Source organism: Callospermophilus lateralis, chromosome 9, assembly GCF_048772815.1.
Source record: "Callospermophilus lateralis isolate mCalLat2 chromosome 9, mCalLat2.hap1, whole genome shotgun sequence".
NCBI lineage: Eukaryota > Metazoa > Chordata > Mammalia > Rodentia > Sciuridae > Callospermophilus > Callospermophilus lateralis.
Window position 1 is genome coordinate 21708958 of NC_135313.1, and position 24208 is coordinate 21733165.

Consider the following 24208-nt stretch of genomic DNA (forward strand, 5'->3'; position numbering starts at 1 on the left):
GATTACTCCTCATCAATTACTTTTGAACTGCATTATCTTTTTCCCCCTAAACTCTAGATTTCCTTTAAGTTCTTGCAAACAAAATTTGTATCTGACAAAGAAGATGAACTCAAAAGTATCAAAGTGCTTGATCCTACTGCATGATACCCTAATGAAAAGCCAGAAGAATTAGTATAAAGGCTGGAATTTGTAAAATATCTTCACGCTCCTTGGGAGGAGAGTCTGGGTATTATGATTATCCCATTTTTCTTGTTAGATAGGCTTAGCCAAGTGAATACAAGAAAGATTTATTACTTTGTAAAACCCTTCACAATACAACAGAAGAAAAAACATTAGTGATGAGACAGTTTTCAACAAACCATAATATTGAGCCTGAAGATTAGGAAAGAAATTCAGGCTGGAGATGCCTTTGTAGCAGAGCAGCACTACAGAGGATAATTGAAGCACTATGTGGAAGAGGGAGGAAGCATGGAGAGAATCCTCCAGGACCAGAGTGTTACTCTGGGGGAGGGTGAATAACTTTGAATCTAACACACTTGGGGCTACTGCTTAGTTGGAAAAAAATAGACCAGGAGAGAGATGGAGCAATAAACCTAAACTTTTATGTACACAGGAAGTCCTTGCAGAGAAAGTCTGAAAGGAATATAAGAGATATCATTAAGCCTTTTTTAAAGTGAGAAGATATTGTTAATGCTGTAAACTGAGCCTGTGCTAAGACTCTATTGATGGACTAAATTTCTTTGCAGAACTTTTTTCCTCTGGGAGAAGAATTTCAGGATTTTATTTATTTATATGTTGATGTCATGAATTGAACCTAAGGCATTCATGCATGTGTTGTATCTCTGAGCTACATCTCCGACTCAAGAATTCCAGGATTACATACAATGTGGTGTACCTGGAAGGGTTGCTGTTTTTTTTTTTTTTTTTTTTTTTTGAAGAGTTGCTGTTACGGTTTAGATATTAGGTGTCTCCCACAAGCTCCTGTATGAGACAATGCAAGAAAGCTTAGAATTGAAATAATGGATTATGACAGCCTCAACCTACTGGGTGCATTAGTCCACTGATAAGAATTAACTGGGTGGTTCCTGAAGGCAGGTAGGGTGTGGCTGGAGCTGCTGGGTTGCTGGAGGCGTATCTTTGGGGTATATATTTGGTCCTTGTTGAACAGAGCTCTCTGCTTCTTGGTGCCATATTCTCAGCTGCTTTCCTCTGCCAGTCTTCGGCCCTGGTGTTCTTCCTCATCCTAGGCCTTAAGGAATGGAGTTGCCTCTTCATGGACTAAGACCCCCGAAACCCTGAGCCCCCAAATAAGCTTTTCCTCCTCTAAAATTGTTCTTGTTGGGTCTTTTGATCACAGCAACAAAAAACTTGACTAAAACAATTGCTCATTTTTTACATACAAATGTACATGGACAAATGAGAAGGAATTGGTTCTTGAAATTCAGGATCTAGTGCTGAATGGATTAACTGGTTCAAAAACACAACCCATCTCCCCTGAAAGCAAAGCACTAGCAACTTGAGCTATAGCAGACTAAGGCTTGAAGGAAGACAAAGGGATAGGAATTTGCAGTGGGAGAGTAACCTTGCTAGTTCTCTTTATGAGTTTACTATGGTTGTCAAGAATGTCATGAGCCTTGAGGAGAGGTTAGAGGGCAATGTACAGGGAGGGAAAACAGGAAACTAACAGGAGAAAGAACTCATTGCACCCGTATAATAACTGATTTATAGTATTGTACAAACAAGCCAATTACAATTGTCTGGCCCCCAAAGTATTTTACCAAAATGTGATTTTTTTAATTTACTCTGCACAATTGTATCCTAACTTAAAAAAAAGAGTCTGAAAAAAATATAAAAGCATCTGATAAAAATACTCCATGGTATTTTTTTAGTAAGCAAAGCAGTAATGGTACTGATTATACATATACACACAAAATCATCTTCATATTAGATACCATTTATTAAGTATTTATGATATAGGTGATTTATATTTAATCTCACTTAGTAATTTCAAACATCTATATGGTAAGCATCATTTTCCCCCTTTTGCAGATAAAGAAACTAAATGCTCAGAGAGCTTGAGATTTGACTTAAATAGTTCCTTATGTGAGATCAGAAGTGGGACTGACTCATGATCCTCAGTTTACTCCATTAACACTGTAGTGTCTGTTCAAGTTTTAACATTTACATTTTCTAGAGCTTGACTTTCCCAGTCCCCAGAAGACTAATCAATGGCTTAACAGGGTTAATAATCAAGGAACAACTTCTTAGGTACCTCTGAGTTTTAAAAAGTTATTTGGCTGTTATAGGCTAGGCTATATGGACGATGGCCAAACAGACTCCATTTTACCTTGAAACTCCAGGTCATGTAAGAAATGCTTCTCCCATGAGAAAACTCTGCCTCTGCCATCCTGAGCCTGCTTAGCATACCCTGCTTAGAAATGCAAATGTTTCTGTTCTTCTTATACTATGTAAAATTGTTCTCTTTTTGGTTATCATTTTTCTTGGGCAATGTACTCTAACCACATAGAATGTTAATGTTTGTCTAGAAGTTAGTAACCATTCTTCGACTTTTACATATTTAGATTCCTTTTGACCCACCTCCCCTTTTGCTTATGATTTTAGATCTCATCATTTTTGTTTATGGTTTTGAATCATGACAACAGCCGCTTCTGGTTAATGTATTGATAGGCTTTACTTGTGGTTTTAAACTATAAAAGCTATGCTCTAACCCCTGGAAAGGGTCACAGAATGCAGGCTTGCAGCTTGCCCTCATCCTGCCAGCTCTGGTGAATAAAGATGGTTCCATCTCCTACTTTAAAATTGACTCAGATTTATTGCTATCTCACCATAACATGGCTAGTTTATATACATTCATAGGTCTAGTTAAAACATTTGTAAGACCTAATTTAGGAGCTGGGAGTATAGCTCAGTGGTGAAACACTTGTCCATAACATGGGTGGACTTGGGGTTTGATCCCTAGTACTGGGGAAAAAAAAAAAGACCTAATTTAGTTTTGTTCATTGAACCTGCACTAACAACTGGATGATTTCGATCCAGCCACTTAAACTTGTTGAAACTTCATAATTTAGTGAAGCTGTTGAAAATCAAAAAAGTCTGGGTAAAAATTCTGCCTCAAATCAATTAATATCTCTGAGCTACACCTGTATCCTCTTATAAAGGACCCTCCTTCCTTCCTTCCTTCCTTCCTTTCTGACATGGGGATTGAATCCAAGGGCACTTTACCATTGCACTACATTTCTGGTCATTTTTATTTTTTATTTTGAGACAGGGTCTTGCTAAGTTGCTGAGGGTCTCACTAAATTGCTGATGCTTAAACTTGTGTTCCTTCTGCCTCAGCCTGGCTGGGATTGCAGGCTGTGCCTGGCAAGTATGCTGTCTTGGTTGGGGCTATTATAACAAAATACCATAGTTTTGATGGCTTCCACAAAACAAACGTATTTCTTACAATTCTGGAGTCTGGATGTACACATGTAAATTTGAGGTAAATCCAAATATTCAATTCAAAACAGATACAATACTCACTCATAGTGTTCCTTGGAGGCTTAAAGCAGGTATTATGGTGGTGGCAGTGGTGGTGGTGATGGTGGAGCAAAGCAGACCTGCCGAAAATGTAGTCCAGTGGTTCTAATCTTTAAGACCTATTTAGAGTCATGCACTACATGTTACAGGCTGTTGCTAACTGGGGATCAGGTCAGACAACCAGTCTTTCGGGGGGGGGTTTGTACTGGAGGGGGAAACACATATACTCATATATGTGTCTATGTATGCAGATTATAATGATAGGAAGCACTTGAAAGAATCTATTTGAGTGGCCAGGAAAGCATCTGAAGGGCTGTGTTGGGAGCTGAGATGGGTAGAATGAGTCTTGGTCAACTTGGGGAAGAGGACAAATCCAGATTCCAAATTGAATCTTTGTGCAAAAGCCCAGAGGCAGCCAGGTCCTTATTTGAAGGAAAGCCCTGTAGGGGTGGGACACTATTAGGTGGGGAATGTTTTGAGAAGCATCATAGGTCATGTGAATCAAAGGGCAAGGAAATATCCTTAGAGTTTGAATAAAGTGCCAAGTTGAATTTTGCATTTGGAAATATTTTAGATATTTCCTAGGATAGGAGGGAACTTGGGTGGACAAGCAGATGCCAGTTGAAGTGTTATAGATCAGCACATGTGAGGATGAGACAACTGGGGCTGCAGAAGAGACACAGAAGTGGGTGCATTAAAGTGAAGGTTGGGGGAAAAAAACAAAAAACATGGACTTGGTGATGAATTGGGGTGGAGAATGGACAGGTGCTCCATTGGTGTTATTTGTAAAACATGACCCTTATGGAAAAGGTAAACACACTCTTTAATAAGCAAAATGCTTATTAAAATTTTATTTGTCATATTGTAAAGTCAGCCAGAACTTCTTAAACATGTATTTGAAGAGATTTTTGCAATTAGTTTAAAAAAATGAGGTAGAAACCTTCCTTGTTTTTAATTGGCTCTTATACTCCACATTGGGGTAGGGAGAAGGAGAAAAGAACAAGTTAGTTTCTTTGGGGAAAAAGAGAGTGCTATCTGCATTGTCACGGGCAAAGCTTTTCCAAGTTCAACAGTCGGCAAAACTTTTTTTTTCTTTGTGGTGCTGGGAATCAAGAGTGCTTCAAGTCCACGCTAGGCAAGCGCTCTACCTAGGCTACACCTCCCGTCCTAAGGGGCACTCTTTATAGTTAATGGCAACGAAAAGTTTCTCCATTGGTGATTTTCAAAGAGTCAAATTTGGGCGAGAGAACCATGGACTGGCAAAGTTCCTGGGCTCCACCTCTCCCAGCGGCCGGTACCACTTCCCGCCAACTCCAGGCGCGCCTCCGCGGCCCCTCCCACCCGGCCCACAGCGTGCCCTCGCGGCCCCTCCCCTTGGCCCCGCGCGCCGGGACTTGCAGCGCGATTGGGCCGCTCCGCCCCCCGGCGTCACGCCCGCCCGCCCAGACGCGGGAATAGGTCGACCCGGTCGGTTCTCCGGCCAGCAGTGTGCCCCACGTTGCTCGAGTCCGCCCGGCCCTTCGGCCCCCGAGGAGCCCTTCCCGCGACAGCGAGGCGATGCCGCGCAGCCGGCAGCCAAGGGTCCGCTCCGGGAACGAGCCTCGCCCCGCGCCCGACATGGAACCGGCGAGTGACGGGGCTTGGGCCCACAGCCGCGCCGCGCTCGACCGCCTGGAGAAGCTGCTGCGCTGCTCGCGCTGGTAAAGACGGAGCCTGGCTCAAGGGTGTGGCCGCGGGGGCAGTGGCTCGGGGCAGAGTCGACCCCCGAGCGTCCTCTCCCACTTCCCGTTTCCTCCTGAGGTTCCCGTGCGGCTTTCGGGCCGGCGTGCAGAGTTAGTCCTGCCCCAGCGATCTGGCGTTAGTCGTCCCCGCCCAGGTCCCCATTCCCATCCCGGCCGGCTTTCAAGCCTCTTGCTCCAAACCGAACTAAAACGGTAGTTCTGGAACTTTAGCGGGCTGCAGAAGTGCCTGGGGTTGTGGCCAAAATTGTGGGTCCCTGGCTCCACCTCCGGGGTTTGAACCTGTAGGACTGGGGTGGGGCTGAGACTCTGGCGCGTTTTAGGGTGCCAGGCACGGTTGGGACGCCCTTGAACCCGGAATGCCCAGGGCTGGGGCCGCAATGGAGGAACTTGAAGTTTGAAGGGTAGTTAGTCTTTGCTGAGCTGGCCTTTTTGACATTTTCCTCATAACAACTTTAGGGGAAGAGTGGAGTGTTGGAGACGCTTGTTAGGGCCTTATTGACAGTGACGATGTGATGGGCACCACTATTCTAATTTTCCTTTCCTTGGTTGGATCAAAGGCCTGGGATATCCTGTATCACCGAGCCACATTTCTAGCTCCCCTCTTAAGACTGTGTATTCGTTCCAAAGGCATCATTTAAACGACTGGTGTTTCTTGCTGCTGCTTTTCCTGTAGCCCTTTCTAGTATAGAATCCAAGAAGGTTTGTGAGTTCCAACAAGGGCTTTTTCATATCTTTAAAAGCATTTATTAAGCAACTGTTGTATGCACAGTTGAGTATTTCTGCATCAGGATCATCCTGGCATACTTTCTGCTTTTAACTGTCACAACAGTATTTCCTTTTGGACTTCGTTTTGAATTTTTTCCCCTTTGATTTCCAACTTGTAGAATTCAGTTATTGCTGTGTTACATGCACAGATATTTTTTCTTTAAAAATAAAAACGACTTAACTGTCACAGAAATTTTGCACTTAATATTTTGTTTTACAAAAACTTTATATCTAACAAAATGACATCATTAGACTCCTAAGAACAATGGCATTTTTGCTAGAATGAATATATGAGGATATTCTGAGTTGTGTGTCTTTGTTTTCCCTAAACATAGGGTCATTCATCTGAGAATAACAAATTTAAAAGTAGCATTTCTAGTTGCAATAATAGAAGCAGTTGTAGTTCACACCCTAATAGTCAGTACTCTAAGTTAAACATTTAGATGACCAGTTTCTGAATGGAAACATAGCATTTCACTTACTTAGACTGTAGACTGCCTGAGTTCATGTTCCAGCTTTGACACTATTGAATGACCCAAGAAGTTCATTCTCTGTGTGGAAGTAATGATGAGCTCATTCTCCTGCAAGAATTTATTAATAATAATTATAATAAATTTTATTGACCACCTGCAAGGTGCCAGATACTGCTCTGGGGACTTTGTAATAAACAAAGCAGACAAACAACTTTTATAGACCTTATATTCTGTGTGGAGAGGGGAGAAAATAGATTAAATTATACATGTAAATTGTTGAGTGGTGATTATCATAGAGTAAATGATAACTAATAAGTGTCATAAAAGTACAAAAAGATATCTCTGCTTCTGAATGAACTAAACAGGAAGAGCCAAAGGTCTGATGGTAGCCATCAGTACCTAGGCCCAGATTTTTTTTTTTTTTTTTTAACCATAGGTTTATTTAGGAAGGTAGATACACACTCAAGGGAGAATGAATAAATCTCATAAAAAGGAGAAGCCTTTGGGGTAAAGCAAGGAATACGCATTCCAGGGAGAATGTGGGCCATCTTCAGGGGGAGAGATAGCCCCAGATTTTTTAATATCTCTCATCTAGTTGGTGAGAGAATAATAACTGAATTCCGTTTTTTTTTTAATTTAATATTATAAACCACCAGTGGATGAACTGTAACTTTTTTAGAGTGTATATTCTCATAAGGCTCCACAGTTTTTTTCTGTAAAGTGTCAGTACATATTTTAGACTTTGAAGCCCTTTTTTCTATTCTTGTTTTTGTTTTTTTACATCCCTTAAAAATGTGAATACCATTCTTTGCTTGGGAGTTGTATGAAAACAGGCTGCTGGCTTGATTTGGCCCACAGGCAATATAGTTTGCCATCTCAGTTTTAACAGGAAAAATATCTTTAAATATAAAATTTTTTTTGATCCAAAATTTTATATCACATGGCACTTAATATTTAGAAATGATTTTGCTTTCCCCTCTTGAAAGTTTGGAACTACTTATAGTGAGCAAAGATGGCCTGTTGTACCTTACCTTAGGGGGAAAATATATTCTTCTTATCTCTGTCTTTGCCCTAGTAGCTGTGTGACATTATTGCTGGAAGGTAGTGACTCAGGGTGGCCTGCTTCTTTCTTGCTTTCATTTGCTACCATTCAAAGCAGTGTCATGTTATTTGAAATTGTGTCAGTATGTCCTTTTACAGAGTTTCAAAGTTCTATCCAGTGGGCTAGTGATTACCCCGATTACCCTCACATTCAGCTTGCAGCTGTCATCTGTCTGGTGTTCCCAGCTGTCACCTGTCTTGTGTAGCACATTGGATCTGTTTTGCAGCAAGCATTACTTGCTGGTGAGGGTGAATTGGCTACATTACAGGGCATCCTTTCTTGGCCTTTAACATGAGTATAGCTTCAAGGTGAAGCTGATGAAAGTGTTCAAGAGGCCAGATGTGACATTTGTGTTAGGGCCAAGTCTCACAACCAGATAGAAGCTATTTAAAGATTTGGAAAAATGAGGCAGGAAGACCTTATCATTTGAGAGGCTGGCAGAGAGCATAGTAATAATGTATTTCTACAGGAAGCAGGAAGTAGTAATAGGAGCTGCCCTATAAAAGCCCCAGGCATTATATGGTGGAGTTTTGTGAATTAATTAAGTACCTCTTGTCATAAATTGTGGGTAGGGTGGTTTGGACTTACGACCATTGTGTTTTGGGCCTTTGTTATTATTTTTTGCAGTGTTGGGATTGAACCTAGGGCCTCATGTGCTCTAGGCAAGCACTCTTAACACTGAACTTCATCCCCAACGCTATATTGGGCTTTAAAATTTTTTTTTTAGTAAAAAGCTAAAATGTGATTTTATAACTTTTAGAGTAGGTGGGTCTCCCCTCCCCCAAATCACCCTTGTCATTTAAAAGGCAATCAAAATTAATTTAGTATTGTTTTATATTTTGAGGCAGCCTAGCTCAATGGTTGTTTGAGCATGGATTCTAGAATCAGACTCTCTGATTTAAAATCCTTCAATGACTTTGGCCATGTTATTTGATCTTTGTATGCTTCCTTTTCTTTATCTGCAAAATGAGCTAGTAATTGTTTTTACCTTGCCAGGTTGTTATGGGAATTAAATGAATTAATACTCATAAATAAAGGATAGATTTCCTGACTCCAGCATTCAGCTTTTATCTTTCTTTAGGAGTTTTGAATGTTCAGAGGCATTCTTAACGGGCCAGTGATCCTTTAATGGAATGATTACTCCCCTTGGTTTGCTCTGGTGCTGGTTATTCATTAGAATAACAAGAAATCACTGAAGCAGTATATTAGTTAGCATTGATGAATTTTATACCCTTACAGGATGTATACTTAATTTTAAGGGGTAAAATGTACACACAGTTCAGGGTATATTGTGATGAAGGCCAAGGGGATGTGGAGAAGCATACTTTGGGTGGGGGTCCAGTGCAGGAAAGCTTCATGGACTTCTGAATTAGTCTTTGAGGTATGGACAGATTTCTATATATGGAGCCATTTCTAATAATGAGAGGGGGGATTATTAACAAATGACAGTGTGCTAAAAAGAATTGTAGGATAAATGGAGCTAAGACAGGATCAGATTGATACAGATTGTCCCATTTGTTCATGTAGTTAATTTCCTACAGAGAACAATTTACATAGCTTTCCTGGACTCTGTTGTCTGTCTCTATAATATGAAGAACAGGGACTAGCTACCTTTAAAACCTGCCTGCACTTTGCAGGTTTCATAATTATTAGTGTTATTGGGTGTAAAATATTGGTAAAACTTTTTATCAAAATTTAATGTAGGGCTGGGATTGTAGCTCAGTGGTAGAACATTTGCGTAGCATGTGGGAGGCACTGGGTTTGTTTCTCAGCACTGCAAATAAATTAAAATAAAGGTCCATTGACAACTAAAAAAATATTAATGTACACAAAAAAGGAGCACACACATTGTTGGTGTTCAGTTTGCATCATATCCTCCAAATTTGAATTTAATGTTTTGTGGGATTTATTTATTTATGTGATATTTTGATTGATGTTTGTCTCCTTCAATTATACTAAATATTTCATAAAGACAGGTTTACATTTTTGCCACAGTGCCAGACATGTAGTGTTTTAGTGTTTCTTAAATCATGAAAAAATTTAGATCAGGTAGGATCACAATTACAAAATGGTAATACCAGAATGACCTAGTTAATTCACCTGAATCTGCAGGAATCCTTTTGAGGTTTCTGGGGTTAATTACTCACACTGAGCAGAGACTTAGGCCTCAGGGCATTTGTAGATCTAGGTCTTTCTTTTGGGAGTTAGAGCTAAATCCACCATACCCACAGTTCTGTAATGGGTGAACACCCAGCTAGCATGACTGCTGGAGAAACATACAAGACATGTGGACACCCTTTCTTAAATTTTTTTTTTACTTTTTTTTTTAACAAATTATTTTGAGATAGGTCTTTTACTTTTTTTTTTTTTTAAACAAATTATTTTGAGATAGGTCTCCATGTGTTCCCTAGGCTGGTCTCAAACTCCTGAACTCGGGTGCATGCCACTGCACTCAGCTGATGACCCTTTATACTGTCCCCCATAGCATAGGAAATGACTTTACAAGTGAAGTTATTGTTAAGCAAGTCTGGGTTCAGGAGAGATTTTAGGATGGCAGTAGGAAGTTTGATGCATATAAATGCTGATTGAAGGACCACTTTAAGGGGGAGAAGGGAAGAGAGAAATGCCTAGGTGTGAGCCATGTACACTTAATATTTGAATGTCAGGTGGAAGAGATGGGGCTTTAAAAGATCAGGAAGAGGAGGAGTTACTTAGACATTGCTTTACTTTGGAGAAGAGAGAATAAAAGACAGAATAGCCAATACTGTTTAAGTCAGGCATACATAGTATTCTCTGAGACTGAAATAGTAGATTCTCCTATAGTAATTAGATTTTATATTAATTTCCTGTTAAAAGACAGACTTGTTGCCCATTTGACTTTTGGGATATTTGACTCTATCATTCAACATTTATTGACTATAAACAGTTTGATAAGATTTTGAATTTTGCCATGTGATTTACTTGAATCTTATGTAAAAAATAAGTATATTGAACAAGATGCTTCTATGTCATTATCCATCACTATACTTACTAAAGACTTTGTGTATTTATTCTCCTAAAGATAAATATAACAAATTATTTGATTGGTTTGGAGAGCCTGTACATTTTCATATAAAACACATTGGTCCATGACTTAAAAATACTTTGGGGATTCTCTAAAATGTAAGAGCACTGAGGTAATTGTCCTGCCTAATTTTAAATAGTATTTGATTTCTTATAGGAACTTAGGGAGCCATTCAGTTAAAAAATAATTCTCAGTCTTGTAATCTAAACTGAGTCTTTTTTTCTTTTCAAGGAAAATTTTATATCAGTAGGATCTTTTTTTTTTAATTATTTGTTCTTACAACTTAGTTCTTCCCTAAATTATAATCCACTGACTGCACTGATGTAGCCAAATCAACTTAAAAAGTTTAGAAGTATGACTGAAGATGGGAAGAAAGTAGTTTAGTTGAATTTTGAAGGTACAGAAATCCTGTTTCATGCAAGTAAATGTCTTACTCATTTGGATTTTTTTATTCTAATATTTGTTTATATAAAACAGAAAAATAGATAAAGGATAAAAAGGAATTGCTAATACAAACACATTTTTGTAGTCTTCTATTTGGTTTATTCATTAAGGATTTACTGAAATTTGCTTTCATGTAGCACCATGTTGGGCAGGTAATGTTGGGTTGGGGAGCTCAGATAAATGAAATTCAAGGTTTCTTGTCTGAAAGGCTATAGTCTATTTGGAGATAAGGAAAATAGAGAATCAGTTAAAATTTAAACAAACAAAAACCCAACAACTTAGTTGATAATTGATAATGACATGGAATGGAATGCTATTGCTCATATTTTTTGGAACCTTATGATGTTTTATTCCTTTCAAGTCATATATTAATTTGGTTTTTATAACCATCCAGCTAGATTACAATTTCCTTAGGAAAGAGTGACACATAGTCAACTTCATGATCTTTAAGTTTCTGGTGTCTGATGCGAATTTTGCATAAATGATGGCATGGAAACAAAACCCCAAGAATTCCTGTGCTTATTTGTTTAGCATCATTTTTATTAAGTGGGTAATGTGTTGGACTTGGATAGTTGCTTGGAAGATTGGAAGGTAGTCTGAGCCAAGTCCTGGGGCTGGAATTGAACATAAGATACTTGAGAATTGTTGCAGACACTGGTTTCACCAGAGTAGAACTTTTGTTAAGGAGCAGTGACAGAAAAGATGGCATGGGTAGAGTGTTGGTGATTATGAAGAAAATTTTAATGTTACATTATTTTTTCCCAGTACTGGAGATTGAACCCAGGAGTGCACTGAATTATACCCTCAGCCCCTCTTGATTTTTATTTTGTGACAGGGTCTCAGTTGCAGGACCTCCTAAGTAGCTGGGATTACAGGTGTGCACTGCCATGCCTGGCTTACTGTTAAATTTTTAAAAAGTGAAAATAACACACACATAAATTCCTAATGGAATTAGTTGAATTACATTTGGCCTGGGGTTGTAGCTCAGTGTTAGAGTGCTCAAGGCCAGTCCCCACCACTGCAGAAAAATAAAGTTGGTCGCATTTAAAATTTTGGTCAGTAACTCCTAGTTGTAAAAAAAAAAAAAAAAGTTCTTTTATTTCATGGCATCTTCTCAACTAAAAGCCCTAGCCATTCTCAAAAAGCCTGGCTTTGGTACAGATTGGTGCCACCTCTGTGCATTGTCTGCACTCTATCATCTTCTCTTGAACGCCATTGAGAATTGGCACTACCCAGTCTCTGCCTGGTCCCGAGCATACAGATATGCATATGCTTTTCATTCATATTTCCCTCATCTATTAACAACCTCAAAAAAGCCATCTAGCTCACTAATTAGAATAATTAGTTCTACTGATCAGTTATTCATAGATATTAAGTCACTGCTAATTACATGATAGCATCTTATTGCTAGGGTGAAGGGTAAGAACTATAGATAAAGGGTTCAGACTCATCTGAAGAAGTCAATTTAAAGTTTTGGAAGCAGAATCAAGGCACTGAATGAAGAATCAACAGAGAAAGCCAGGAGGCTGAGCCTGCATGGAGGTGGGTGTGCTGACATCCAGAGGTAGGAAAAGTAACAGCTAAGGAAAAGCTAAAATGGGAAGGAGATGGAGTCTGCTGGTGTAGAGTACTTACTTTAGAGCTTTTATTTGTTCAAAGACTGGGAGGAGCTGGGTCAGAAGGTAGAATGGGAGGCAGAGTCAAAAGGAAGTGGTTTTTAGGTAGGGGGAGAGATTACCTGTGCATATTTAGGTATGAGTGAAAGAAGAAGCATAACTAATGGTAATCAGTTCCTTTAGGACACATGGAAGATTTGGAAACTAGAGACAAAGTATTCCATCTGAAGAAGGAAGAATGAGTGAAGACCTTGGGGAAGGGGAAGATTACTAGTGAAGTCATAGAAATGTGTCTAGGTTGTCACAAGCTCATACCATTGAGTCCAGTAAGGTTAAGGAGGTTTGGAAGCATGGTGATTGTTTTAAATAGGTATCTATTGGTTTGTTTATTCAAGGATCATCTAATTCATCTAATACATCACTTTGGTGAGATACAAAGTTGAAGAAGATCCCTGTTTTTTAGGGATAAATTTGTGTATCTTTCTTTTTATCATGGTTCTTTATAGCCTGAGCAGGCAAGGAAGAAATAGATTCTAACTTGTCTAGCTTTGGAGACTGGTGTTCATCAGTGTTGAAGAGCTCAGCGGTATTAAAGTACTGGTAAAAATGGTTCTGAGGAGTTAAACCTGCAGCCTATGCTGGATAGGGAATGCAGGGAACTACTAGGCTGAACAGAATCTTCTCAGGTGGGGAGCAATTGGGATTGGCAAGGGTGATGAAATTAGAGAGAAAGAGGAAGGGTATTTTGATAGGAGAAAGTGTGATAATATCACACTTAGATTTTAAGAGGCAAAGCTTACAGTGAAGTAAAATTCAGCACACTCTATTGAAAAAAAGGGGTTAGTTTTCGTAGGTCAAATAATGAGCAAAAATTTTAGGGCAGTTTGAATATTGTATAAAAAAGATGATCTTAATTGCCAGAATCACAGAAGTCATATTTTTAAATGTATGTTCTATGTAGTGTGGCGGAAAAATCAGTTATTGTGAGTTTTTAAAAAGTAATGGGTTTTATAATGTCAGTGAGCACCCTTTTCAGTAGCCTGAGAAATAATATTGTGGCTGTGTACTCAGTTCTTTGTGTTCTTTCTGAAAGCTCAATTTCACTTTAATGTTTATATCTATTAAAATGTGCAGTGTGTTGCATTTGATCTTTCAGGAAATGGGCAGGACTATTTTTATTGATATGTGGTATGTGTGCAGAGGTAATTGAATAATGATGGTATAAATACCTGGAGATCCTGGGGTTGGCATTATAAACCTAGTGCACATGATGTCCATTCACGGCCTTACTTCTCTGGGTGCTCCTGCCGCATAATATGCACTCGCTGTAGTGATGTGTGTTTTTGATGTGTGTTTATTAGGTAGTACCGGCAGCTTCTTAGCACTATCAAAGTTAGCAGGTATTTGATGGGCAACATTGGGAATATTTTGTTTCTGTCTTCTCTAAATGAAGTGAATGTCTATGGACTGCCAGCTTGATGATTTCTGTTTGCAGTTGCTGAAAGAACAAAGCAATCAACTTGCTGTGAATTGAGAGTGACTGTTTTTTTGGGGGGCAAGACATCTGTGAGAAATAGATGGCTACTTAATTGTCAGAAATACATGTTTGTGGGGCTGGGGATTTGGGTCAAGCGGTAGCACGCTCGCCTGGCATGCGCGGGGCGGCGGGTTCGATCCTCAACACCACATAAAAATAAAGATGTGTCCACCGAAAACTAAAAAATAAATATTAAAAAATTTTTCTCTCTCTCTCTCTAAAAAAAGAAATACATGTTTGCTTAGGGGAATCTGTGGATTCTTATGGTCAAGGTGACTATATGTCCTAGTTTTCTTGGAACAGTCCTAGGTTGCATTTGTTGGTTACAGTTATCAACCACCCAAGAAATTTAATTATCAAGAAATTTCTCCGTTGGGCGATATATTATGTCATTGTGATTATTGGGTCACATTTTGAGATTTGTGGTCTTTACCATATTGTTTTTATTGTTTGGTGAAGATGGACCTTAGTAGGTGAAAGAAGATACCAATGGTTAGTTTTATCACCAAGAAGTTTAGAGGTTTAGTGATGATTAAGCAAGGTCATTCCTTTGACTTACATTATAAAAAATGTTACCACTTGCACTGGGTTTTGATAGTTTTCAATTTGAACTCAGCAGTCATACTATGAGCATATTTAACTAGGGGAGTAAAAGCTTTTTAAATGAATTTATTCTTAGTATTTTCTTTCTATTTGGTGAAAGGAAAAATGTGGTATTGGACCTTGTTTTTAATGAAATAAATGTTGGGCATGAAATGTTCATAATTTCTTAAGTCTTAACTATTTTCCTTTGTTCAAACAGCACTAATATTCTGAGGGAGCCCGTGTGTTTGGGAGGGTGTGAGCACATCTTCTGTAGGTAAGTAATTAGGCCTATATATATATATTTTTAAATAAATATATTTTTAAATAGCTAACCATTGTATAATCATGTTGATAATGGTACTTCATGTCTGTGTAACTTTCATAGCCTGCAAAGCAACTTACTGTGCATAATCTCATATGGATCCTTATAACTGACTTAATTTACAAATAAAAATTAAGCTCCAAGAGTATAACTTGTCCAAAGACACAAAGCTTAGTCCTTTGCTTTGCTACTTTTTGGGGAAGAATTAATGTCTTTTATATAATTCAAATGCCTTTTTTTTTAATCTAGACTTATAAATTATGAAAGTCTAATTCTTAGAATTTTTGTGTCAGTTTCCTGGGACTGCTGTAACACAGAACCAAGAATGGATTGGTTTAGAACAATAGAAATTTATTGTCTTCAGAGTTCTGGAGGCTGAAAGTACAAGATCAAGGTGTTGAGAGAGTTTATTCCTTCTGAAGGTTCTCAGAGTCTGTTCTTGACCCCTCCTTGTTTCTTCAAGGTTGCTCACAATCTTTGTAGTTTCTTGGCTTGTAGATGTATCTCTCTCTTCCTTCTTTGCTTTCCTGTTCATGGCATTCTCCCTTGTTGGCATGGCATATTTCTTTCCCTGGTCACATTTACCCTTTTCTAAGAATACCAGTTTTAGGGATTATGCCTCACCCTAGTAATTTCATCTTAATCATCTACAAAGACCTTGTTTCCAAACTATGTCATATTCACAGGTACTAGGGAGTTGACTTCAGCATCTTTTGAGGGAACACAGTTCATATAATTGTATGGAATCAAGTCCATGTTATAATGTGAAAGGCCCTGGTTTATAGGTTATAAGATTATATTTTTATCTCATTTTGTTTCTTTGTCAGGAGAAATTAGTTGCAGAGTTTAATGTCTTGACCTAAGCATATAATATAGGCTCCTTTGAATGAGTCTTTTAATTATTTCTAGTTATGTGAGTGACTGTCTAGCATGAACAAACTATATTCTGAAGTTTGAGTATGTATGAAAACAATTTAATATGTGAATTCAGTGATTTGAGGATACGTGGGAGGCAGTATGCTTGGGGGCTCATTTTCTTTCTAGAAATATATCCATATTACTTGAGGGTACATACAGTAGGAGGAGGGGTTAGGAGATGGTATTATTGCCTACCTGATATCTCCATTTGTATAATGAAACCGCATTTCAAACTTGTTATGTGCACAGCACATCTCTTGATAATCTTCCCTTCATCCTGTTCCTGCCTGGGCAGTCTTCATTGAAGACTGTCTTTGCTTAAGGCAGAAAACCGCAACTCATACCTGATTACTCATTCACCTTATCCCACATGATTAATTTCTATCAATTGCACCTTAAAATGTGCGCTGAATCATGAATTTTCCTACTTTTTTCTATATTTGCCACTGAAAATCTTTTTTGTTTTCCTTCTCCCCAGACTGTTGTAATAGTTTCATACCTGGATTTTCCTTTTTGGCATCATTACCTCTTCTCCATTTTCTACTTTATTTATTTATTTTTAGTACTAGGGATCTAACCCAGGGCTGCTTTACCACTGAGCTACATTGCTAGCCCTACTTATTTATTTATTTTTTTGAGACAGGACCCTGCCTCCAACTTGGGATCTTTCTGTCTCAGCCTTCCAAGTCACTGGGATTATAGGTGTGCTATGCCTGGCTATTTCTACTTTCTTGTCAAGTGTTCTTTTAAATGTGTAAATCATATCCATATTATTGCCCTCCTTAAAATCCTTCAGTGGCTTTCTATTACAATTAGAATAAAATCCAAACTCTGTATGCAGGTTCACAAGAGGCTGTATAGGAGCTATAATCCTGCCTGTCTGATGTGGACCTCATTTCCCTGTGACTCACATTATTCTAGCCACTTTCTCCTTAAACACTCTAAACTCGCCCCGGGGCTTTTGCACTTGTTATTTCTTCCTTCCATGTGGAATATACCTTGAGTCTGACTTTTCATGAGCTATGTTTCAGCTGAGCTGTCACTGCCTCCTAAAATACCTTCTGTGATCCCCTTAAGAATTCATCCACTCCCTGTCCCCACTCTGTAGCAAGCACATCTTGTTTCAGTTAATGCACCATGGGTTTGCTCACTGTGTACAATAGGTCACCAACAAAACTAGTAGAACATAATGAAATTATATGTAAAATGTGTGTGAGGAGAAATAATCCATACCTTTAATCAGATTCTAAGGGGTCTATAACTTAAAATGGCCAATAAAAGATTAAAAGAGAAATGAGAATATCTTGAAAGAGAAAATGATTCTGTGTATATAACATGAACAGAGGAAAGAATCCATTCTGTGCAGTTAGGATTTGTTGTGATTAGATTATTCCAAGCATTAGGGCAGGTGTTTAGATTCTTTGTAGATTTTTTAAGTTTCATAAAACTGATAACCAGTGAGTTTTAATAGATGATTTTGATATAATTCAACTGAAATAGAGGTAGGGCAGGGTGAAGAGGTACAGATTTTAATATTAAGTGTTGTGGTAATTTCAAAGTATGACTGACTCTGTCCACAGTTCTCTTTCTTACATTCAATCAAAAAGATCAAAATATTTAAAAAAAAATTCCATTCCTATTAAACATATACAGGATTTTTTTTCATTTTTCCTGAATAGTACAGTCTAATAATGACTATTTTATAACATTTACATTGTTTTAGGTGTTACAAATAATAGAGATGATCTAAAGTATATGGGAAAACTGAGTGGGTGGCATGCGGAGGAGTGCAAGTTCCAGGCCAGTGTCAGTACTCAGCAACTTAGCATGAAGAAAGAATGAATACAGGAGAATGTGTTAGGTTATATGCAAATATTATGCCATTTTATATAAGAAACCTGAGCATTCAGAGATTTTGGTATCCACAGGGTATAGGGGACTGCAGAAGTCCTGTAACCAATCCCCTGTGAATATTGAGGGATGGTTATATGCTTGTGCCAATCCCTGATAAAGTATTTCATGTGTTCTCTTTAAGGTATAATTAATTTAAAGCATGTGGCAAGAATACTCAAACTTTTGGTCTCAGATCATTTTATACTTTTCACAATTGAGAAGCATAAAAAGCTTTTGTTTGTGTGTATGTGTGTTTGTGTATGAATTGATTGTATAAAATGGAAACTTTTTTAAACATAATAATTCATTTAAAATAACAATAAGCCCATTATGTACTAACATAAATAACACTTTAAAAATAACTATTTTATAATCCAATTATTATACATTTTTGCAAATTTCTTTAATGTCTTGCTTAATAGATGACAACTAGATTCTCATGTTTGGTATAGTTTTTATTCTGTTCTGATGTGTGTCATTTTGATTCAAATATGTAGGGAATTCTCACCTTATGCATAGTTGTTGTTGGAAAAAGTCATGTTTTAATAGCTCTTTTAGGTAAACTATACCAAAACTTGACAAGTAGAATCTGAAGCTATATGTTTTTGGACTGTCTGCATTAAATTCCATTGGTTTCTCCAATACTTTGAATTGATCTTTTGGCTCACTGCATTAAGTAGATCTATTGAGAAATGATGTATTTTTCAGAATTCTGGATTGATGTTTATATAATAATTTGAGAAAGTTATAAAACAGAATACAATTGAACATTCCTAATCCAGAAATCTGATACCCAGAATGCTCTGAAATGTGAAACTTTTTGAGTGCTGACATGATTCTCAAAAAGTTTTGGATTTTCATATTAGGCATGTTAAACTGATAAAGTCTGTACAGATATTCCAAAAGTCCTAAAACTCCAAGCTCTGAAACACTTCTGGTTCCAAACAGTTCTGGTTTCAGATGAGGGATGCTTAACCTGTATCTAAAATATAAAATAGCCTGCTCTAAGTAGTATTGTAATGTTGGAAAGTGACTTAACTAACTGGATCTCATTTGCTTCATATGAAAACATGTCAGTGGTTCTTAAGGAATGGATTTCAGATTGTATTTTACTGTTATTCCTCAAATGTTGTACACAAAAATCTATTTAAATTGCTTGGGTGTGTTGGGATCAAAAGAGTTCTTTTTCTTTATTTTGTAAATTTGTTTTTTTTTTTTCTGTTCTGATTTGAGATAGTGTTCACTATGTAGCCCAGACTGGTACTGGGCTCAAATGATACTCCTGCCTTAGCCTCCTGAGTATCTAGGACTACAAGTCCACACTGCTGTACCAGGATCAAGTTAAGCAGTGTAAGCAAACAAACTTAAGGAGTTGCTTTGGTAAAGAATTTGGGCATTTATTGAATTAGATTATCTCAAAGGTCTCTTCCAGCTCCAGAATAGTTGTTACAGATTCATTTTTAAAGTTTTTTTTTTTTTTTTTTTTGTGGAGGGGGGAGGTGTTTTGTGTCAAAAATAATGCTAAGAACCAAGGATTAAAAAAAAAAAAAATTGAAATACCACAGGTTTTGTCTAAGGATAGTTCATATTGTAGTGATCCTTTGTGCCTATAAATGAATGGGTTACATGGCAGTATAGTGCTTGGGGAAGACCTGACTTTTACAGTTATTATACATCCATGTTAACTAACACCTATCTCTATCTGATGAGGCTAAAGAAGGAGTAGATTTATAGGATTCTGGAGTTCAAAAATGTGCCTCAGGGGGCATTGTCAAGCACCATTACTCTTTTTAAAAGTTTTTACAGGAATCTGTATTTATGTTCATAAAATTTCCAGAGGGTTTGTAATCCCAAAAGTTAGAAAAACACTTTTATCCTAATGTTGAGACTGTAACACTCAGACAATTGAGGTAATTGAATCTACAGATTAACTTATCTGAAAGAACCAAATATCTTTTCTCACAAACTAAAGCCTTAACATACTTGTCCAAAAATGAAACTAAAGATACTTTCCAGTCTCTTTGCACTAGTTTTAGGCATTTCCATGAAGTAGAGTGTTCAGCTTTAGGATAGGAGAGGTTGAGATGCATGGCTACATTGACTTAGATACTGGATCTGTTTATTTACATCTTCCCTTTACCTCATCCTTTAGCAGCTGTAGATTTATTTGCCTGATCAATGTCAGTCAAAGTCAAGTCTCTCATAGCAAATTACATCAACAGCTTTAGATTTAGATTTAGATTTTGTGTGTGTGTATGTGTGTTTGAAACTATCTAAAACACTAATTGAACAAATTGGCTGTTACATGTTAGAACAACCTCTGCTGTTTACTTCTGCTCAAAATCCACTGTTTTTTAATTTTGTTTTGTTGGAGTTCAGATTCTGATGTTTCTTTATTTTTTTAATTTAAGTGATTGTGTAAGTGACTGTATTGGAACTGGATGTCCAGTGTGTTACACTCCAGCCTGGATACTAGATGTCAAGATCAACAGACAGTTGGATAGCATGATCCAGCTTTGTAGTAAGCTTCGGAATTTGCTACATAACAATACGCTTTCAGGTGAGAAATCTCTCTCTTCCTTGGTTAATCAACTAATGAATTGGTATTACTCACATAAAGCATCTTACCAGAAATTATGAATGACATTTCAGACTTTATGATCTATAGTGATTGTTGTTGTTTTGTTTTTTGGGGACTCATTTTGATAATTGATAGGAAACATTGATCAATCTAAATCCCTTATTTAGATTTAGATGGGAAACCAAGGTCCAGAAAGGTTAAGTGATCTTGCTTTCAGTCACTTATGTAGTTGGTAAGAAAAGCAGGAAAGATAGAGTCCATTCCATTTGATTGTCAGTCCAGCAACTTTTTTTACTACTTCATATTGGCTGCTTTTTACAGTTATAATTTCTGTGGAATATATATAGAATAGTGATTTGGGCCTTAATAATGCCTAATTCACTTAAATATACTTTTGCAAGATAGAATACAGCTTTCTTCCGTGGATCACTTTTCTAGACTGAATTAATTAGATGAACACATTTTGAAAGAGCAAAAATCTAATATTCATTTTCTTTTCTATTTAAATGGGGGTTAATGTTTTTCAAATTGTTCTTAGTCTCTGTGTATTAACCATATATCTTTCCGTTGGGCTTTCTACTGAGAACTAATTAGCTGTGAAAAGAAAGGAAAGTGTTTTGAATCTTCATAATTGGATATTGGAGTTATCTTTTTATTGACCATATCATGTCATTTTAGTGTGTGTATATAGGAGAACCTTTTCTTGCTTGGCAGGATGCCATTACTGATTGATAATGTTCATATAAAATTATTAAATATCTGTTTTTCAGTCTTTCGTTCTTTGAATTCTGTCCTGATATGTTATTGTCAGTTAATAAAGGTGAAATTGGAGAAAATAAAGAAATGAGTTAAATAGGTAATGTTCATACTTTTAAGAAGAATTTAAATCATAGTCTACCTTTGACGAGTTTCATCTCATTATCTGGATCATTGTATTAGACTTCATTTTTTATGATGAAATATGCTATGATGATAAAGTTCTTATTTTCAGATACAGTTGTCCACAATTTTTTTCGAGGTGCTCTTTAAAAAAATAATATTATAGTTATAAACCTCTTTTAAGAATATAGAGGGGAAAAGTTTTGTCATTAGTTTTCTGGGCTCTTTTTCTCCTTATTCAAAGATGTGCTCGATGTGTTTATTTTCTAGTTGGAAAGATTGGTGTGTGATCTTGCCTCCCCCACCATAGGCACTATGGATTGATGCAGGGATTCTCAGGCAAGGGTCTGTGCATCTTAAGCAGTGTTTGGAGTTGGTCAGGAAGGATCAGTGAGCCCCTTGATTCAATTGTACAATATGAACAAATTTCATGTTAGTGTGAAAGTGGCTTCATAAGATTCTTAAGAGTGTGTAGTATGTTAAGATAATTTGCTGTGCATTCACATTTTGGGTTTTATCTTGAACTTTTTTTTTTTTTTAACTCTTTAAACATTTACTTCTTCAGTTTTAATACACATGGATGCTATTTGGGGCATGGGGAGGGGCTGAAGAGGGGCAGGTTATAGCCTCTATTGGGATCAGAATGTCAACAGTATTACTTATAAATTATATTACATCAATTTTATTTACTGATCTAGGCAGCCAGAGGATGGAAGGATATACAATGTGACGTAAACATATTCATACCAGGGGTGAGGGATGCTAGCAGGAGACTCAGCTTTTTAACATTAAAAAATGTATAAAGTATGTAGCAAAAGTTACAGAAAACAGACCAAACAAGCAAGTTTCTTTTGTTAGAAAATACTTTGAGACTCTTTGACAAAATTCTTCTAGTTACTGTGTAGTAATGTATCCATTTATTAGAGATACTGTAACAAAGTGTGACAGACTGGATGACTTAAAGAAGAGAAACTGGTTGTCTCAAGGATAGGAGAATGAGATCAAGGTATATGCAGAGTTGGTTACCTTTGAAGTCTGTGTGGGAGAATCTGTTCTGGGATTGACTCCTTGGCTCAGAAATGGCTGTCTTCCTGTTCACATGATGCTCTCCTCGTATGAATGTTTATCAAATTTCCCTTTTGTCAGATGTGGTGGCTCTTGCTAGTAATCCCATTGACTCAAGAGACTGAGGTGGGAGGATCACAATTTGAGGCCAGCCTGGGCAACTTAGTGAGATCCTGTTTCAAAATAAGAAATAAAAAGGACTGGAGATGTAGCTTATTGGTACAGCACCCTGGGTTCAATCTCTAGTACCAAAGGAAAGAAAAGAACTTTCCTTTTTTTTTTTTCCCCTGGAGTACCGGGGATTGAACTCAGGAACACTCAACCACTGAGCCACATCTCCAGCCCTATTTTGTATTTTATTTAGAGACAGGGTCTCACTGAGTTGCTTAGCACCTTACTCTTGCTGAGGCTGGCTTTGAACTTGCGATCCTCCTATCTCAGCCTCCCAAGCTACTGGGATTACAGGCTTAAACCACTGTGCCCAGCTGAATTTAACTAATTACATCTACAATGAACCTGTTTCCAACGAAGGTTATATTCTGAGACACTAGGGTATATGTCCTCAACAAAGAACTTAGGGGACAAGTAAGGGACAACAGTTTAACCCCTAACAAGTAACAATGACTTTTTTTTTTTTTTTTTTTTAAGAGAGAGTGAGAGAGGGAGAGAGAGAGAGAGAGAATTTTCATATTTATTTTTTAGTTATTGGTGGACACAACATCTTTGTTTGTATGTAGTGCTGAGGATCTAACCCGGGGGAGCGCGCTACCACTTGAGCCACATCCCCAGCCCATACAATGACATTTTTAATAATGATAAAATGAGACGAGGACCATGCAACCTTAACTGCCCTCAATTATGGCATACGGGGATCCTGGGGACCTTGGGGTACAAAAAAAAACAAGATCCACTCTTCCAGAAATTTTACTGTACTGAGTCGTTTGAGTCATTGGTATAATTTTCATATTTTATAGACTATGCAATATGAAATGCTCTAATATTTCATTATTAAAAAAAGGTTTAGGAAAATTGAGTTTAGAACAAGGTTCTAGGTGACATCTGAGGCCAAAAATACTATCTCATCTAAGTGTAGGTGAAGTTGGAAGAAAGAATTAATGGTAATTCTTTTTCTAAAGGCATTTTGTGTTTATTTTCCTTACTATGATGAGTGAAATGCAAGGCCCTGGGTTCCATTGCCAGCACCAAAAGGAAAAGGTAATAATCCCTTCAGTCCTCGATAGAACTTAATAATGCTGTCTTCAACATTATGTTATTTTAAGATGAATCAGAACTTCACTCTTTCAGATAAAGCATAACCAGTATTTTAGGAGAATAGGGAATCATCTTTAATTCTCTCATCCTGTAGGTGAGTAGACTCAAGATCATTTTTTTTCTTCCAATTAGTGCAATTTTTTGTTAGAACTTTTTGTTGAACTGAGTTGGGTGAAAAATGGCAGTGCTATTACTGATATCATAGAGACTAAACTTAAGTAAAATAATATTAAAACAAATTCTGATATTTTGGTTCACATGATTCCTTTTGTATAATGTAATACCCTTTTTTGCTATTTTGATAGATAGTAAACCCATAGAATAATTAAACTGAAATGTATCTATCCAGGTATGTTAATTCCATGTACAAAGCTTTTTAAAATTTTAATATAAATTGCATCATTACAAGT

General features: G+C 37.3%; 1 protein-coding gene across 1 annotated transcript in view; it reads left to right on the forward strand.

Annotated features, from left to right (window-relative positions):
* Positions 1-5053: 5053 nt before the first annotated feature.
* Positions 5054-24208, forward strand: part of Bard1 (BRCA1 associated RING domain 1) — a 69232-nt gene continuing 50077 nt past the window's right edge. The window contains exons 1-3 of the mRNA XM_076865773.1: positions 5054-5240; positions 15086-15142; positions 20413-20561. Coding sequence (XP_076721888.1) covers positions 5098-5240; positions 15086-15142; positions 20413-20561 — 349 coding nt within the window. The 5' untranslated portion in view covers positions 5054-5097. The remainder of the gene's footprint in view (positions 5241-15085; positions 15143-20412; positions 20562-24208) is intronic.